Source organism: Oncorhynchus mykiss, chromosome 10, assembly GCF_057628025.1.
Source record: "Oncorhynchus mykiss isolate SJ-2025 chromosome 10, ASM5762802v1, whole genome shotgun sequence".
NCBI classification, from domain to species: domain Eukaryota; kingdom Metazoa; phylum Chordata; class Actinopteri; order Salmoniformes; family Salmonidae; genus Oncorhynchus; species Oncorhynchus mykiss.
In genome coordinates, this window is record NC_143031.1 from 85,367,261 (window position 1) to 85,385,537 (window position 18,277).

Here is an 18,277-nt window from a genome sequence, read left to right on the forward strand (position 1 = left end):
AGAGCCTGGTACGATTCCAGAGTAGAGCAGAAGTTGTAAGAGTGTGTAGCATTGGGGAAAGTAGTAGTATGTGTTAATTGTAAGGGTGCCCATGGAGCTGGGGATCAGAAACGTCCCGTGTGAGAGAGAGACAGGTTGAGGTTTCCAGGGTCAGAGACGTCCCCTGTGAGAGAGAGACAGGTTGAGGTTTCCAGGATCAGAGACGTCCCGTGTGAGAGAGAGACAGGTTGAGGTTTCCAGGGTCAGAGACGTCCCCTGTGAGAGAGAGACAGGTTAAGGTTTCCAGGATCAGAGACGTCCCCTGTGAGAGAGAGAGACAGGTTGAGGTTTCCAGGATCAGAGACGTCCCGTGTGAGAGAGAGAGACAGGTTGAGGTTTCCAGGATCAGAGACGTCCCGTGTGAGAGAGAGAGACAGGTTGAGGTTTCCAGGGTCAGAGACGTCCCGTGTGAGAGAGAGAGACAGGTTGAGGTTTCCAGGATCAGAGACGTCCCGTGTGAGAGAGAGACAGGTTGAGGTTTCCAGGGTCAGAGACGTCCCGTGTGAGAGAGAGAGACAGGTTGAGGTTTCCAGGATCAGAGACGTCCCGTGTGAGAGAGAGAGACAGGTTGAGGTTTCCAGGGTCAGAGACGTCCCGTGTGAGAGAGAGAGACAGGTTGAGGTTTCCAGGATCAGAGACGTCCCGTGTGAGAGAGAGAGACAGGTTGAGGTTTCCAGGATCAGAGACGTCCCGTGTGAGAGAGAGAGACCTGTCTTTTCAGGCTGTTGGCCTGAGGTACGACTAGATGGTTATAATTAGTGGAGTAGGGTGGGGGTTAGGGTTAGATGGTAGATGGTAGGGTATATAAATAGTGGAGTAGGGTGGGGGGGTTTAGTGTAGGGTTAGATGGTAGATGGTAGGGTATATAAATAGTGGAGTAGGGTGGGGGGTTTAGTGTAGGGTTAGATGGTAGGGTATTTAAATAGTGGAGTAGGGTGGGGGGGTTTAGTGTAGGGTTAGATGGTAGGGTATTTAAATAGTGGAGTAGGGTGGGGGGGTTTAGTGTAGGGTTAGATGGTAGATGGTAGGGTATTTAAATAGTGGAGTAGGGTGGGGGGTTTAGTGTAGGGTTAGATGGTAGGGTATTTAAATAGTGGAGTAGGGTGGGGGGGGTTTAGTGTAGGGTTAGATGGTAGATGGTAGGGTATATAAATAGTGGAGTAGGGTGGGGGGGTTTAGTGTAGGGTTAGATGGTAGATGGTAGGGTATTTAAATAGTGGAGTAGGGTGGGGGGGTTTAGTGTAGGGTTAGATGGTAGGGTATTTAAATAGTGGAGTAGGGTGGGGGGTTTAGTGTAGGGTTAGATGGTAGATGGTAGGGTATATAAATAGTGGAGTAGGGTGGGGGGTTTAGTGTAGGGTTAGATGGTAGATGGTAGGGTATTTAAATAGTGGAGTAGGGTGGGGGGTTTAGTGTAGGGTTAGATGGTAGGGTATATAAATAGTGGAGTAGGGTGGGGGGGTTTAGTGTAGGGTTAGATGGTAGATGGTAGGGTATTTAAATAGTGGAGTAGGGTGGGGGGGTTTAGTGTAGAGTTAGATGGTAGATGGTAGGGTATTTAAATAGTGGAGTAGGGTGGGGGGGTTTAGTGTAGGGTTAGATGGTAGATGGTAGGGTATATAAATAGTGGAGTAGGGTGGGGGGGTTTAGTGTAGGGTTATATGGTAGATGGTAGGGTATTTAAATAGTGGAGTAGGGTTGGGGGTTTAGTGTAGGGTTAGATGGTAGGGTATTTAAATAGTGGAGTAGGGTGGGGGGTTTAGTGTAGGGTTAGATGGTAGGGTATTTAAATAGTGGAGTAGGGTGGGGGGGTTTAGTGTAGGGTTAGATGGTAGATGGTAGGGTATTTAAATAGTGGAGTAGGGTGGGGGGTTTAGTGTAGGGGTAGATGGTAGGGTATTTAAATAGTGGAGTAGGGTGGGGGGGTTTAGTGTAGGGTTAGATGGTAGATGGTAGGGTATTTAAATAGTGGAGTAGGGTGGGGGGGTTTAGTGTAGGGTTAGATGGTAGGGTATTTAAATAGTGGAGTAGGGTGGGGGGTTTAGTGTAGGGTTAGATGGTAGATGGTAGGGTATTTAAATAGTGGAGTAGGGTGGGGGGGTTTAGTGTAGGGTTAGATGGTAGATGGTAGGGTATATAAATAGTGGAGTAGGGTGGGGGGTTTAGTGTAGGGTTAGATGGTAGGGTATTTAAATAGTGGAGTAGGGTGGGGGGTTTAGTGTAGGGTTAGATGGTAGATGGTAGGGTATATAAATAGTGGAGTAGGGTGGGGGGTTTAGTGTAGGGTTAGATGGTAGGGTATTTAAATAGTGGAGTAGGGTGGGGGGGTTTAGTGTAGGGTTAGATGGTAGGGTATTTAAATAGTGGAGTAGGGTGGGGGGGTTTAGTGTAGGGTTAGATGGTAGGGTATTTAAATAGTGGAGTAGGGTGGGGGGGTTTAGTGTAGGGTTAGATGGTAGATGGTAGGGTATATAAATAGTGGAGTAGGGTGGGGGGTTTAGTGTAGGGTTAGATGGTAGATGGTAGGGTATTTAAATAGTGGAGTAGGGTGGGGGGTTTAGTGTAGGGTTAGATGGTAGATGGTAGGGTATTTAAATAGTGGAGTAGGGTGGGGGGTTTAGTGTAGGGTTAGATGGTAGATGGTAGGGTATTTAAATAGTGGAGTAGGGTGGGGGGGTTTAGTGTAGGGTTAGATGGTAGGGTATTTAAATAGTGGCGTAGGGTGGGGAGGTTTAGTGTAGGGTTAGATGTAGGGTATTTAAATAGTGGAGTAGGGTGGGGGGGTTTAGTGTAGGGTTAGATGGTAGATGGTAGGGTATTTAAATAGTGGAGTAGGGTGGGGGGGGTTTAGTGTAGGGTTAGATGGTAGATGGTAGGGTATTTAAATAGTGGAGTAGGGTGGGGGGTTTAGTGTAGGGTTAGATGGTAGGGTATTTAAATAGTGGAGTAGGGTGGGGGGGTTTAGTGTAGGGTTAGATGGTAGGGTATATAAATAGTGGAGTAGGGTGGGGGGGTTTAGTGTAGGGTTAGATGGTAGATGGTAGGGTATTCAGTGGAAAGGAAATGACAAGACGTGCCAAGTGTGGAGGAACACGTGGTTACAGTGAATGAGGAAGCATGGGAAGGTTAAGTGCTGTAATTGTGGGGGAAGAACACAATGCAGTATTTGGTGGATGCCAGGTACAGAGAGAGGCTTGAGAGGCTCAGAGGGACTCAGAGAGGCTAGAGGGACTCAGAGAGGATAGAGGGACTCAGAGAGGATAGAGGGACTCAGAGAGGATAGAGAGGATAGAGGGACTCAGAGAGGATAGAGGGACTCAGAGAGGATAGAGAGGCTCAGAGAGGATAGAGAGGCTCAGAGAGGATAGAGAGGCTCAGAGATGATAGAGAGGCTCAGATATATATAATCATGAATTACGGTGGCGCAGAGGTCTAAGGCTCTGCATCTCAGTGCTAGAGGCGTCACTACAGAGCCTGGTACGATTCCAGAGTAGAGCAGAAGTTGTAAGAGTGTGTAGCATTGGGGAAAGTAGTAGTATGTGTTAATTGTAAGGGTGCCCATGGAGCTGGGGATCAGAAACGTCCCGTGTGAGAGAGAGACAGGTTGAGGTTTCCAGGGTCAGAGACGTCCCCTGTGAGAGAGAGACAGGTTGAGGTTTCCAGGATCAGAGACGTCCCGTGTGAGAGAGAGACAGGTTGAGGTTTCCAGGGTCAGAGACGTCCCCTGTGAGAGAGAGACAGGTTAAGGTTTCCAGGATCAGAGACGTCCCCTGTGAGAGAGAGAGACAGGTTGAGGTTTCCAGGATCAGAGACGTCCCGTGTGAGAGAGAGAGACAGGTTGAGGTTTCCAGGATCAGAGACGTCCCGTGTGAGAGAGAGAGACAGGTTGAGGTTTCCAGGGTCAGAGACGTCCCGTGTGAGAGAGAGAGACAGGTTGAGGTTTCCAGGATCAGAGACGTCCCGTGTGAGAGAGAGACAGGTTGAGGTTTCCAGGGTCAGAGACGTCCCGTGTGAGAGAGAGAGACAGGTTGAGGTTTCCAGGATCAGAGACGTCCCGTGTGAGAGAGAGAGACAGGTTGAGGTTTCCAGGGTCAGAGACGTCCCGTGTGAGAGAGAGAGACAGGTTGAGGTTTCCAGGATCAGAGACGTCCCGTGTGAGAGAGAGAGACAGGTTGAGGTTTCCAGGATCAGAGACGTCCCGTGTGAGAGAGAGAGACCTGTCTTTTCAGGCTGTTGGCCTGAGGTACGACTAGATGGTTATAATTAGTGGAGTAGGGTGGGGGTTAGGGTTAGATGGTAGATGGTAGGGTATATAAATAGTGGAGTAGGGTGGGGGGGTTTAGTGTAGGGTTAGATGGTAGATGGTAGGGTATATAAATAGTGGAGTAGGGTGGGGGGTTTAGTGTAGGGTTAGATGGTAGGGTATTTAAATAGTGGAGTAGGGTGGGGGGGGTTTAGTGTAGGGTTAGATGGTAGGGTATTTAAATAGTGGAGTAGGGTGGGGGGGTTTAGTGTAGGGTTAGATGGTAGATGGTAGGGTATTTAAATAGTGGAGTAGGGTGGGGGGTTTAGTGTAGGGTTAGATGGTAGGGTATTTAAATAGTGGAGTAGGGTGGGGGGGGTTTAGTGTAGGGTTAGATGGTAGATGGTAGGGTATATAAATAGTGGAGTAGGGTGGGGGGGTTTAGTGTAGGGTTAGATGGTAGATGGTAGGGTATTTAAATAGTGGAGTAGGGTGGGGGGGTTTAGTGTAGGGTTAGATGGTAGGGTATTTAAATAGTGGAGTAGGGTGGGGGGTTTAGTGTAGGGTTAGATGGTAGATGGTAGGGTATATAAATAGTGGAGTAGGGTGGGGGGTTTAGTGTAGGGTTAGATGGTAGATGGTAGGGTATTTAAATAGTGGAGTAGGGTGGGGGGTTTAGTGTAGAGTTAGATGGTAGATTAGGGTATTTAAATAGTGGAGTAGGGTGGGGGGGGTTTAGTGTAGGGTTAGATGGTAGATGGTAGGGTATATAAATAGTGGAGTAGGGTGGGGGGGTTTAGTGTAGGGTTATATGGTAGATGGTAGGGTATTTAAATAGTGGAGTAGGGTTGGGGGTTTAGTGTAGGGTTAGATGGTAGGGTATTTAAATAGTGGAGTAGGGTGGGGGGTTTAGTGTAGGGTTAGATGGTAGGGTATTTAAATAGTGGAGAAGTAGTAGAGGGGTGGGGGGGTTTAGTGTAGGGTTAGATGGTAGATGGTAGGGTATTTAAATAGTGGAGTAGGGTGGGGGGTTTAGTGTAGGGGTAGATGGTAGGGTATTTAAATAGTGGAGTAGGGTGGGGGGGTTTAGTGTAGGGTTAGATGGTAGATGGTAGGGTATTTAAATAGTGGAGTAGGGTGGGGGGGTTTAGTGTAGGGTTAGATGGTAGGGTATTTAAATAGTGGAGTAGGGTGGGGGGTTTAGTGTAGGGTTAGATGGTAGATGGTAGGGTATTTAAATAGTGGAGTAGGGTGGGGGGGGTTTAGTGTAGGGTTAGATGGTAGATGGTAGGGTATATAAATAGTGGAGTAGGGTGGGGGGTTTAGTGTAGGGTTAAGATGGTAGGGTATTTAAATAGTGGAGTAGGGTGGGGGGTTTATGTAGGGTTAGATGGTAAAACTGTAGGGTATATAAATAGTGGAGTAGGGTGGGGGGTTTAGTGTAGGGTTAGATGGTAGGGTATTTAAATAGTGGAGTAGGGTGGGGGGGTTATTTTAGTGTAGGGTTAGATGGTAGGGTATATAAATAGTGGAGTAGGGTGGGGGGGGTTTAGTGTAGGGTTAGATGGTAGGGTATTTAAATAGTGGAGTAGGGTGGGGGGTTTAGTGTAGGGTTAGATGGTAGGGTATTTAAATAGTGGAGTAGGGTGGGGGGGTTTAGTGTAGGGTTAGATGTAGGTATTTCAGAGAGTGGAGTAGGGTGGGGGGGTTTAGTGTAGGGTTAGATGGTAAGTACTGTAGGGTATATAAATAGTGGAGTAGGGTGGGGGGGGTTTAGTGTAGGGTTAGATGGTAGATGGTAGGGTATTTAAATAGTGGAGTAGGGTGGGGGGTTTAGTGTAGGGTTAGATGGTAATGGTAATGGTAATTGCAGTGGAGTAGGGTGGGGGGGTTTAGTGTAGGGTTAGATGGTAGATGGTAGGGTATTTAAATAGTGGAGTAGGGTGGGGGGTTTAGTGTAGGGTTAGATGGTAGATGGTAGGGTATTTAAATAGTGGAGTAGGGTGGGGGGGTTTAGTGTAGGGTTAGATGGTAGGGTATTTAAATAGTGGGAGTAGGGTGGGGAGGTTTAGTGTAGGGTTAGATGGTAGGGTATTTAAATAGTGGAGTAGGGTGGGGGGGTTTAGTGTAGGGTTAGATGGTAGATGGTAGGGTATTTAAATAGTGGAGTAGGGTGGGGGGGGTTTAGTGTAGGGTTAGATGGTAGATGGTAGGGTATTTAAATAGTGGAGTAGGGTGGGGGGTTTAGTGTAGGGTTAGATGGTAGGGTATTTAAAATAGTGGTGTAGGGTGGGGGGGTTTAGTGTAGGGTTAGATGGTAGGGTATTTAAATAGTGGAGTAGGGTGGGGGGGTTTAGTGTAGGGTTAGATGAGGGTATATAAGTGAGTAGGGTGGTGGTTAGATGGTAGATGGTAGGGTATATAAATAGTGGAGTAGGGTGGGGGGGTTTAGTGTAGGGTTAGATGGTAGATGGTAGGGTATTTAAATAGTGGAGTAGGGTGGGGGGGTTTAGTGTAGGGTTAGATGGTAGATGGTAGGGTATATAAATAGTGGAGTAGGGTGGGGGGGTTTAGTGTAGGGTTAGATGGTAGATGGTAGGGTATTTAAATAGTGGAGTAGGGTGGGGGGTTTAGTGTAGGGTTAGATGGTAGATGGTAGGGTATATAAATAGTGGAGTAGGGTGGGGGGTTTAGTGTAGGGTTAGATGGTAGGGTATTTAAATAGTGGAGTAGGGTGGGGGGGTTTAGTGTAGGGTTAGATGGTAGATGGTAGGGTATTTAAATAGTGGAGTAGGGTGGGGGGGTTTAGTGTAGGGTTAGATGGTAGGGTATTTAAATAGTGGAGTAGGGTGGGGGGGTTTAGTGTAGAGTTAGATGGTAGATGGTAGGGTATTTAAATAGTGGAGTAGGGTGGGGGGGTTTAGTGTAGGGTTAGATGGTAGATGGTAGGGTATATAAATAGTGGAGTAGGGTGGGGGGTTTAGTGTAGGGTTAGATGGTAGATGGTAGGGTATTTAAATAGTGGAGTAGGGTGGGGGGGTTTAGTGTAGGGTTAGATGGTAGGGTATTAAATAGTGGAGTAGGGTGGGGGGGTTTAGTGTAGGGTTAGATGGTAGATGGTAGGGTATTTAAATAGTGGAGTAGGGTGGGGGGTTTAGTGTAGGGTTAGATGGTAGATGGTAGGGTATTTAAATAGTGGAGTAGGGTGGGGGGTTTAGTGTAGGGTTAGATGGTAGATGGTAGGGTATATAAATAGTGGAGTAGGGTGGGGGGGTTTAGTGTAGGGTTAGATGGTAGATGGTAGGGTATTTAAATAGTGGAGTAGGGTGGGGGGGTTTAGTGTAGGGTTAGATGGTAGGGTATTTAAATAGTGGAGTAGGGTGGGGGGGTTTAGTGTAGGATTAGATGGTAGATGGTAGGGTATTTAAATAGTGGAGTAGGGTGGGGGGTTTAGTGTAGGGTTAGATGGTAGGGTATATAAATAGTGTAGTAGGGTGGGGGGTTTAGTGTAGGATTAGATGGTAGATGGTAGGGTATTTAAATAGTGGAGTAGGGTGGGGGGGTTTAGTGTAGGGTTAGATGGTAGGGTATATAAATAGTGGAGTAGGGTGGGGGGTTTAGTGTAGGATTAGATGGTAGATGGTAGGGTATTTAAATAGTGGAGTAGGGTGGGGGGTTTAGTGTAGGGTTAGATGGTAGATGGTAGGGTATATAAATAGTGGAGTAGGGTGGGGGGGTTTAGTGTAGGGTTAGATGGTAGATGGTAGGGTATATAAATAGTGGAGTAGGGTGGGGGGGTTTAGTGTAGGGTTAGATGGTAGATGGTAGGGTATATAAATAGTGGAGTAGGGTGGGGGGGGTTTAGTGTAGGGTTAGATGGTAGATGGTAGGGTATTTAAATAGTGGAGTAGGGTGGGGGGGTTTAGTGTAGGGTTAGATGGTAGGGTATTTAAATAGTGGAGTAGGGTGGGGGGGTTTAGTGTAGGGTTAGATGGTAGGGTATTTAAATAGTGGAGTAGGGTGGGGGGGTTTAGTGTAGGGTTAGATGGTAGGGTATATAAATAGTGGAGTAGGGTGGGGGGGTTTAGTGTAGGGTTATATGGTAGATGGTAGGGTATTTAAATAGTGGAGTAGGGTGGGGGGGTTTAGTGTAGGGTTAGATGGTAGATGGTAGGGTATTTAAATAGTGGAGTAGGGTGGGGGGTTTAGTGTAGGGTTAGATGGTAGGGTATTTAAATAGTGGAGTAGGGTGGGGGGGTTTAGTGTAGGGTTAGATGGTAGATGGTAGGGTATTTAAATAGTGGAGTAGGGTGGGGGGGTTTAGTGTAGGGTTAGATGGTAGATGGTAGGGTATTTAAATAGTGGAGTAGGGTGGGGGGGGTTTAGTGTAGGGTTAGATGGTAGGGTATTTAAATAGTGGAGTAGGGTGGGGGGTTTAGTGTAGGGTTAGATGGTAGGGTATTTAAATAGTGGAGTAGGGTGGGGGGGTTTAGTGTAGGGTTAGATGGTAGATGGTAGGGTATTTAAATAGTGGAGTAGGGTGGGGGGGTTAGTGTAGGGGTAGATGGTAGGGTATATAAATAGTGGAGTAGGGTGGGGGGGTTTAGTGTAGGGTTAGATGGTAGGGTATTTAAATAGTGGAGTAGGGTGGGGGGGTTTAGTGTAGGGTTATATGGTAGATGGTAGGGTATTTAAATAGTGGAGTAGGGTGGGGGGGTTTAGTGTAGGGTTATATGGTAGATGGTAGGGTATTTAAATAGTGGAGTAGGGTGGGGGGGTTTAGTGTAGGGTTATATGGTAGATGGTAGGGTATTTAAATAGTGGAGTAGGGTGGGGGGGTTTAGTGTAGGGTTATATGGTAGATGGTAGGGTATTTAAATAGTGGAGTAGGGTGGGGGGTTTAGTGTAGGGTTAGATGGTAGGGTATATAAATAGTGGAGTAGGGTGGGGGGGTTTAGTGTAGGGTTAGATGGTAGGGTATATAAATAGTGGAGTAGGGTGGGGGGGTTTAGTGTAGGGTTAGATGGTAGATGGTAGGGTATTTAAATAGTGGAGTAGGGTGGGGGGGTTTAGTGTAGGGTTAGATGGTAGATGGTAGGGTATATAAATAGTGGAGTAGGGTGGGGGGTTTAGTGTAGGGTTAGATGGTAGATGGTAGGGTATTTAAATAGTGGAGTAGGGTGGGGGGGTTTAGTGTAGGGTTAGATGGTAGATGGTAGGGTATTTAAATAGTGGAGTAGGGTGGGGGGTTTAGTGTAGGGTTAGATGGTAGATGGTAGGGTATATAAATAGTGGAGTAGGGTGGGGGGTTTAGTGTAGGGTTAGATGGTAGATGGTAGGGTATTTAAATAGTGGAGTAGGGTGGGGGGTTTAGTGTAGGGTTAGATGGTAGGGTATATAAATAGTGGAGTAGGGTGGGGGGGTTTAGTGTAGGGTTAGATGGTAGGGTATATAAATAGTGGGGTTTAATGAGTGAAGGGTGAGATTTATAAGGGAGGTATACCGTATATACCTTATATAGCAGTCGAGTAGGTGGCTGTAACAAAACATTTATTGGATACCAAACGCGACCTTAAACCTCATCGGAGAAGAAGAAGGTCGGGACATAGTATATAATGAATGAGCAGGCCGAAAGACGCGGCTAAATGTCAGATCGGATAAATCTTTACTTTAGTTCCGTCTTTTGATGATAGGGTCAGCTGGCTAAAACACTCATCCTTGGCACATGATTCTTGATCTGCGGTGGCCCACAATTTGAGCCACGTGTGACGGGGCATAATTACCTCTTGCTAGCAGGGTTAGAGAGTTAGATAACGTTATCTGTCTAATGTACAGAGTGACAATAAGATGGAGACATATGCTAAACCGTGTAGCTAGCTGGCTTTTCAATAAGCAGTGCCCGACAAAAAAAACACTACACATTGTAGCTAAAAAATGGCTAACGAGCATATTAGCCACCTCTGGCTCAACGTTTAACTTGCTGTAATGCAACTATAGTTAAAAACATTTCGCTAAATCGCACCAACCATGCATTGTATATAAATAGCGGTTGTTGCCTCAACGATTAAACATTTTTACAACCTCCCGGCGTTTAATATAATATAGACTAGGTAGGGTTCAATGCACCATGTGAAATACTGTGCACTATTCACGTGTAATATAGTATAGACTAGGTAGGGTTCAATGCACCATGTGAAATACTGTGCACTATTCACGTGTAATATAGTATAGACTAGGTAGGGTTCAATGCACCATGTGAAATACTGTGCACTATTCCCGTTCAAGGCCCACGCGCGTCTGCATAAAACCGGAGAAAGACGACTCGTGAATATGTCATATCAGCCATGTCGTTCTAGCTATCTGTTCTTTAAAAAATATATATATAATAATAATTGTAAAAATTGTTAGCTGTATACATGTATACAAAAGCGATGTATTAAATAATTATCGTGTTTTTTAATAGTTTCGATTAGAGTTGTAATTCTATTTTATTTTATTAAAATGGTGAGATCTAAACATGGCGAATGTGCTTCAGGTGAATCCACTGCTGATTCTGTCAGGACCATACCGTTAACCAGTTATCTCAACACCAAAAACATGGAAATACATTTTAATTCAAATGTAAAATTTGTGCATCTGTCAAGTCGCTAAATAAAGTAACTAGCGAACGTTAACTAGTTTTTTTTATTGAAAACCAAAACATGGTAAAACGATCAAGCGGGAGGTTTGCAACAACGTGCCTGTCTATCCTGACCATTTTCAACAAGTCTTGATTCTCGCCTAATATAACTAGTTACAGTACACTTTAGCTAAAAAGCTATATGGGCTAATACCCCCTTCCGGAAACGGCATCTCACCTTATCTTCGATTATAATGATCATGTTGATAGTTTTTAGAGACGGTGACGGTCCTTCCTGCCGGTATATTTCCTCCCTGGTTGTCTGTTTCGAGTAGCGGCACTGTGGACCACGCAGACTGAACGGGACAGCTCGTTATGCAGGGGCGGGTTATGTAAATGTTATTTCGGAACAATCCTGCCCCCCTCTCCACGCTATTTTGTTTCCGCCACATTCACGGTGTGTTGTCGAAAACAGACTGTTGTATTCATTCTCGACAATAACTGTCTCTCCGTTAAATCAGCCTGCTGTTGCACAGCAGTCCTACGACCGCAAGGTTACACCTGCTCTTCAGAAACACGCAGTAACGTGAGGAGTAAGTTAAAAGTCAAGTAAACCCCCTGGACAGGACGCTAGTTTATCACCGTGTTCCATCCATTAGTAAATCAAGACAGTGGTATACTGACAGCCCCATGTAGTGTTCCATTCTAGTTCATCAAGACAGTGGTATACTGACAGCCCCATGTAGTGTTCCATTCTAGTTCATCAAGACAGTGGTATACTGACAGCCCCATGTAGTGTTCCATTCTAGTTCATCAAGACAGTGGTATACTGACAGCCCCATGTAGTGTTCCATTCTAGTTCATCAAGACAGTGGTATACTGACAGCCCCATGTAGTGTTCCATTCTAGTTCATCAAGACAGTGGTATACTGACAGCCCCATGTAGTGTTCCATTCTAGTTCATCAAGACAGTGGTATACTGACAGCCCCATGTAGTGTTCCATTCTAGTTCATCAAGACAGTGGTATACTGACAGCCCCATGTAGTGTTCCATTCTAGTTCATCAAGACAGTGGTATACTGACAGCCCCATGTAGTGTTCCATTCTAGTTCATCAAGACAGTGGTATACTGACAGCCCCATGTTGTGTTCCATCCATTAGTTCATCAAGACAGTGGTATACTGACAGCCAAATGTAGTGTTCCATTCTAGTTCATCAAGACAGTGGTATACTGACAGCCCCATGTAGTGTTCCATTCTAGTTCATCAAGACAGTGGTATACTGACAGCCCCATGTAGTGTTCCATTCTAGTTCATCAAGACAGTGGTGTACTGACAGCCCCATGTAGTGTTCCATCCATTAGTTCATCAAGACAGTGGTATACTGACAGCCCCATGTAGTGTTCCATTCTAGTTCATCAAGACAGTGGTATACTGACAGCCCCATGTAGTGTTCCATTCTAGTTCATCAAGACAGTGGTATACTGACAGCCCCATGTAGTGTTCCATTCTAGTTCATCAAGACAGTGGTATACTGACAGCCCCATGTAGTGTTCCATCCATTCTAGTTCATCAAGACAGTGGTATACTGACAGCCCCATGTAGTGTTCCATTCTAGTTCATCAAGACAGTGGTATACTGACAGCCCCATGTAGTGTTCCATCCATTAGTTCATCAAGACAGTGGTATACTGACAGCCCCATGTAGTGTTCCATCCATTAGTTCATCAAGACAGTGGTATACTGACAGCCCCATGTAGTGTTCCATTCTAGTTCATCAAGACAGTGGTATACTGACAGCCCCATGTAGTGTTCCATTCTAGTTCATCAAGACAGTGGTATACTGACAGCCCCATGTAGTGTTCCATTCTAGTTCATCAAGACAGTGGTATACTGACAGCCCCATGTAGTGTTCCATTCTAGTTCATCAAGACAGTGGTGTACTGACAGCCCCATGTAGTGTTCCATCCATTAGTTCATCAAGACAGTGGTATACTGACAGCCCCATGTAGTGTTCCATTCTAGTTCATCAAGACAGTGGTATACTGACAGCCCCATGTAGTGTTCCATCCATTAGTTAATCAAGACAGTGGTATACTGACAGCCCCATGTAGTGTTCCATTCTAGTTCATCAAGACAGTGGTATACTGACAGCCCCATGTAGTGTTCCATCCATTAGTTCATCAAGACAGTGGTATACTGACAGCCCCATGTAGTGTTCCATTCTAGTTCATCAAGACAGTGGTATACTGACAGCCCCATGTAGTGTTCCATCCATTAGTTCATCAAGACAGTGGTATACTGACAGCCCCATGTAGTGTTCCATTCTAGTTCATCAAGACAGTGGTATACTGACAGCCCCATGTAGTGTTCCATTCTAGTTCATCAAGACAGTGGTATACTGACAGCCCCATGTAGTGTTCCATCCATTAGTTCATCAAGACAGTGGTATACTGACAGCCCCATGTAGTGTTCCATTCTAGTTCATCAAGACAGTGGTATACTGACAGCCCCATGTAGTGTTCCATTCTAGTTCATCAAGACAGTGGTATACTGACAGTCCCATGTAGTGTTCCATTCTAGTTCATCAAGACAGTGGTATACTGACAGCCCCATGTAGTGTTCCATTCCAGTTCATCAAGACAGTGGTATACTGACAGCCTCATGCAGTGTTCCATTCTAGTTCATCAAGACTGTGGTATACTGACAACCTGTAATGACTGTAATGAAGGATCTATGGGTTGGGTAACTGATTCTAGACCTGGTATTAGGGGCCTGTAATGAAGGATATTTGGGTTGTATAACTGATCCTAGACCTGTTATTAGGGTTCTGTAATGAAGGATATATGGGTTGTGTAACTGATTCTAGACCTGGCCTGTAATGAAGGATATATGGGTTGTGTAACTGATTCTAGACCTGGCCTGTAATGAAGGATATATGGGTTGTATAACTGATCCTAGACCTGTTATTAGGGTTCTGTAATGAAGGATATATGGGTTGTGTAACTGATTCTAGACCTGGTATTAGGGAGCAACAAACTTCTACACTTCACACCCTAAATCCTCTCATCTCCTGTTGACCGCATCCTGGTTGGTCCACACATCAAGGGGCGGTTGGGCTGTGTTACCATAGAGACGGGGGGGGGGGGGGGGCACTACAGTGTGTCAGAAGAACCAAATGTGATTCTAATCAGAGGTGTTGTGAAATGATTATCAAAGAGTGCTTAATTAATGCAAGCTCGCCTGAATGAACAACATGAAAGGAGAATCCCTATTTAAACGCACACACACGCACGCACACACACACACGCACGCAGGCACGCACACACACACACACACACACACATCTGAAGGGAGAGGATACGGGGTCCTTCATGTACACCACCAAAACATTCAAGCAAAGGATCACCTTATTGAACAGAGTTTAAACACTGAGGATGGAACACCTCATTGAACAGAGTTTAAACACTGAGGATGGAACACCTCATTGAACAGAGTTTAAACACTGAGGATGGAACACCTCATTGAACAGAGTTTAAACACTGAGGATGGAACACCTCATTGAACAGAGTTTAAACACCTTATTGAACAGAGTCTAAACACTGAGGATGGAACACCTTATTGAACAGAGTTTAAACACTGAGGATGGAACACCTTATTGAACACTGAGGATGGAACACCTCATTGAACAGAGTTTAAACACTGAGGATGGAACACCTTATTGAACACTGAGGATGGAACACCTCATTGAACAGAGTTTAAACACTGAGGATGGAACACCTTATTGAACACTGAGGATGGAACACCTCATTGAACAGAGTTTAAACACTGAGGATGGAACACCTCATTGAACAGAGTTTAAACACTGAGGATGGAACACCTTATTGAACACTGAGGATGGAACACCTCACTGAACAGAGTTTAAACACTGAGGATGGAACACCTCATTGAACAGAGTTTAAACACTGAGGATGGAACACCTCATTGAACAGAGTTTAAACACTGAGGATGGAACACCTCATTGAACAGAGTTTAAACACTGAGGATGGAACACCTCATTACTACAATGTGACAGGCAACACTATCAATATAATAAGAATATACAGTGGGGCAAAAAAGTATTTAGTCTGCCACCAATTGTGCAAGTTCTCCCACTTAAAAAGATGGGAGAGGCCTGTAATTTTCATCATAGGTACACTTCAACTATGACAGACAAAATGAGAAGAAAAAAATCCAGAAAATCACATTGTAGGATTTGTAATTTTTAGCACAACTTACAGTCATGTGTTCATACATACGGGTGGTCCCGGTAATCAAACCCACTATCCTGGAGTTGCGAGCTCTATGCTCTACCAGCAGAGCTTACAGAGGATCACAGTGAGAAAGGATTTTCACTACACTGTTGAAGATAACAGAAACAGAATCGTATTGTAGCTCTGTGGTGAATATGTCTGTGATTTGGCCTGTCACCACTCACATACTAGGTGGTGTGCATGTCTGTGTGTTCCGTGTGTGTTGCGTGTGTATTCCGTGTGTGTGTTTGCCTGCACTTGAATGGATGTGAGAGGCAGGTGTCTATGTTAATGGGGGTGAGAGGCAGGTGTCTATGTTAATGTGTTCTCATATCTCCTTCATCCACTTTGCCATTCAACTGTCTAGTGAATAAAGACAGAAACAGAAAGAGAGAGGGATTGAGAGAGCGAGGGGAGGAGGTTAGGAGAGAGAGGTTAGGAGAGTATGAGAGAGAGAGAGAGAGAGAGAGAGAGGTTAGGAGAGTAGGAGAGAGGTTTGGAGAGAGAGAGAGAGAACAGGATTAGGAGAGTAGGAGAGAGAGAAAGGAGGTTAGGAGAGAAAGAGAGAGCGTCAACAGTAACTTGGGAAAGATTTTCTGTAGCATTTTGAATTCAAGAATTCAAACCTTTCTTCAAGAAAAAAATGTAATAAGTAAATGTCAAATTGGCTTTCTCCCTAACCATCGCACTACTGACCATATATACACCTTACACACACTAATTAATAAACACGTCCACCAAAAAAAAGAGGGCAAAATCTTTGCTTGCTTTATTGACTTTAAAAAAGCATTTGATTCGATTTGGCACGAAGGGCTATTCTACAAAATTCTACAAAGTGGGCTTGGTGGTAAGGTGTATGACTTAATAAAATGTATGTACACAGAAAACAAGTGTGCAATAAAAATCAAAAACCAAAGAACAGAATTTTTTTCACAATGTCGAGGTGTGAGACAAGGCTGCAATTTGAGTCCAAATCTTTTCAACATTTATATCAATGAATTAGCAGACATGTTGGACCAATCTCCAGCCCCAGGACTCACACTATTTGACACAGAGGTGAAATACCTGCTATATGCTGATGACTTGGTACTTCTATCACCAACCAAAGAAGGTCTTCAACAAAACATTAATATTCTGGAGCAATATTGCCATAATTGGGCCCTGGCAGTAAATTTCCAAAAAACTAAAATCATGATTTTCCAAAAAAAACCCAGATGTCAGAAACACAAATGTAAATTCACCCTGAACAACACCTTAATTGAACACACAAAAAATTACACCTACCTTGGTCTGACCATATCTGCATCGGGAAACTTTAATATGGCAGTGAAGGCACTCAAAGAAAAAGCCCGCAGAGCAATGTATGCAATAAAAATGAAATTATTCAAAATCAACATCCCAATTAGAATTTGGACTAAAATATTTGACAGTGTAATCCTACCAATAGCACTTTATGGAAGTGAGGTTTGGGGGCCACTCAATAAACTGGATTTTAAAATGTGGGACAAACATCCAATTGAAACCCTACATGCAGAATTCTGTCGGAAAATTCTACAAGTCCAGAGAAATACACCAACTAATGCATGTAGGGCAGAATTGGGCCGTTTTCCAGTAATAATGAAAACACAGAAAAGATCATTAAAATTTTGGCTACATCTAAATTCAAGTCCAAATTCGAGTCTGCAATTTAAAGCACTTCAAGCCCAAGAGCTGAGCCCAGAAACGAGCCCTCTCAGTCAGCTGGTGTTGGACCTCACCAATCAAGCTGACACCAGCACTGCTTCAAAAGAAAGAATTCCAATAAACAAAATCATGAACCAATCAAAGGAATCATACTTACAATACTGGAAAAACGAAACAAAATCCCAAAGCCGACTAAATTGCTATCTGACCCTAAACAGAGAATATGAATTGGCTGATTATCTCTACTCTGTCAGAGATACGAAGCAGAGACAGATCCTTACCAAGTACAGGCTGAGTGACCACCGATTGGCAATAGAAACCGGCAGACATAAAAAGACATGGCTACCCAAAGAGGAGCGTGTATGTGGTCACTGCATGACAGGGGAGGTAGAGACAGAGATGCACTTTCTCCTTTACTGTGATAAATATTCCTCACAAAGAGATTCATTATTCACAGAAATGACTACATATATTCCACATTTTTACAAATTGAACCCAGAGGAAAAACTAAGAATACTCATGGGCGAAGGAGCAATGGCTCCTCTTGCAGCCAAATATGTATTTTCCTGCCATAGCCTGAGGGACACTGAATAATAACATCTGCATAGTAAACAGTAACTTACTTATTATTACTATTATTGTTATTACTATAATTATTAATGTTTACTGTAGACTGTTACCATTTTATTGTATTTATTATTGTATTATTATTTACTACCATTTTATATTATTATTTGCTATCATTTACAATTTTGTTACAATGTATATTGTATACATTGTTGCTTTGGCAATATTGACACAATGTTTTTCATGCCAATAAAGCAGCTTGAATTTGAATTTGAATTTGAATTTGAAAGAGAGAGAGAGCGATTAGGAGAGAGAGAGGTTAAGGTTCGGAGAGAGAGAGAGAGATTAGGAGAGTAGGAGAGAGAAAGGAGGTTAGGAGAGAGAGAGAGAGTGATTAGGAGAGAGAGAGGTTAAGGTTAGGAGAGAGAGAGAGAGAGGTTAAGGTTAGGAGAGAGAGAGAGGTTAAGGTTAGGAGAGAGAGAGAGAGGTTAAGGTTAGGAGAGAGAGAGAGAGAGAGAGAGAGAGAGTAGAGGGAATAGAAAGAGACAGATAGAGAGTAGAGAGAACAGAAAGAGAGAGAGAGTAGAGGGAACAGAAAGAGAGAGAGGCAGAGAGAGAGACGCAGAGAGAGAGAGAGAGAGAGAGAGAGAGAGAGAGAGAGAGGAGGTTATAGGAGAGAAGGAGGAATTGAAGAGAAAAAAGTGTGTGTGTGTGTGTGTGCCAGCATTTAGCCTCCGTTGATATATATATATATATATTTAAATAATAGCCAATCAACGTTGAGCTCAAACAAAAAAGAAATGTCAAGGTAAACCATCTTGGATTTGGCCAATCAC

The 18,277-nt window shown here is 44.2% G+C and overlaps 1 protein-coding gene across 1 annotated transcript in view; it reads right to left on the minus strand.

Moving 5' to 3' along the window:
* The window catches only part of LOC118936858 (thioredoxin), a 28,959-nt gene extending 17,688 nt beyond the window's left edge, over positions 1-11,271 (minus strand). The window contains 1 exon segment of the mRNA XM_090188328.1: positions 11,140-11,271. Coding sequence (XP_090044454.1) covers positions 11,140-11,163 — 24 coding nt within the window. The 5' untranslated portion in view covers positions 11,164-11,271.
* Positions 11,272-18,277: the final 7,006 nt, after the last annotated feature.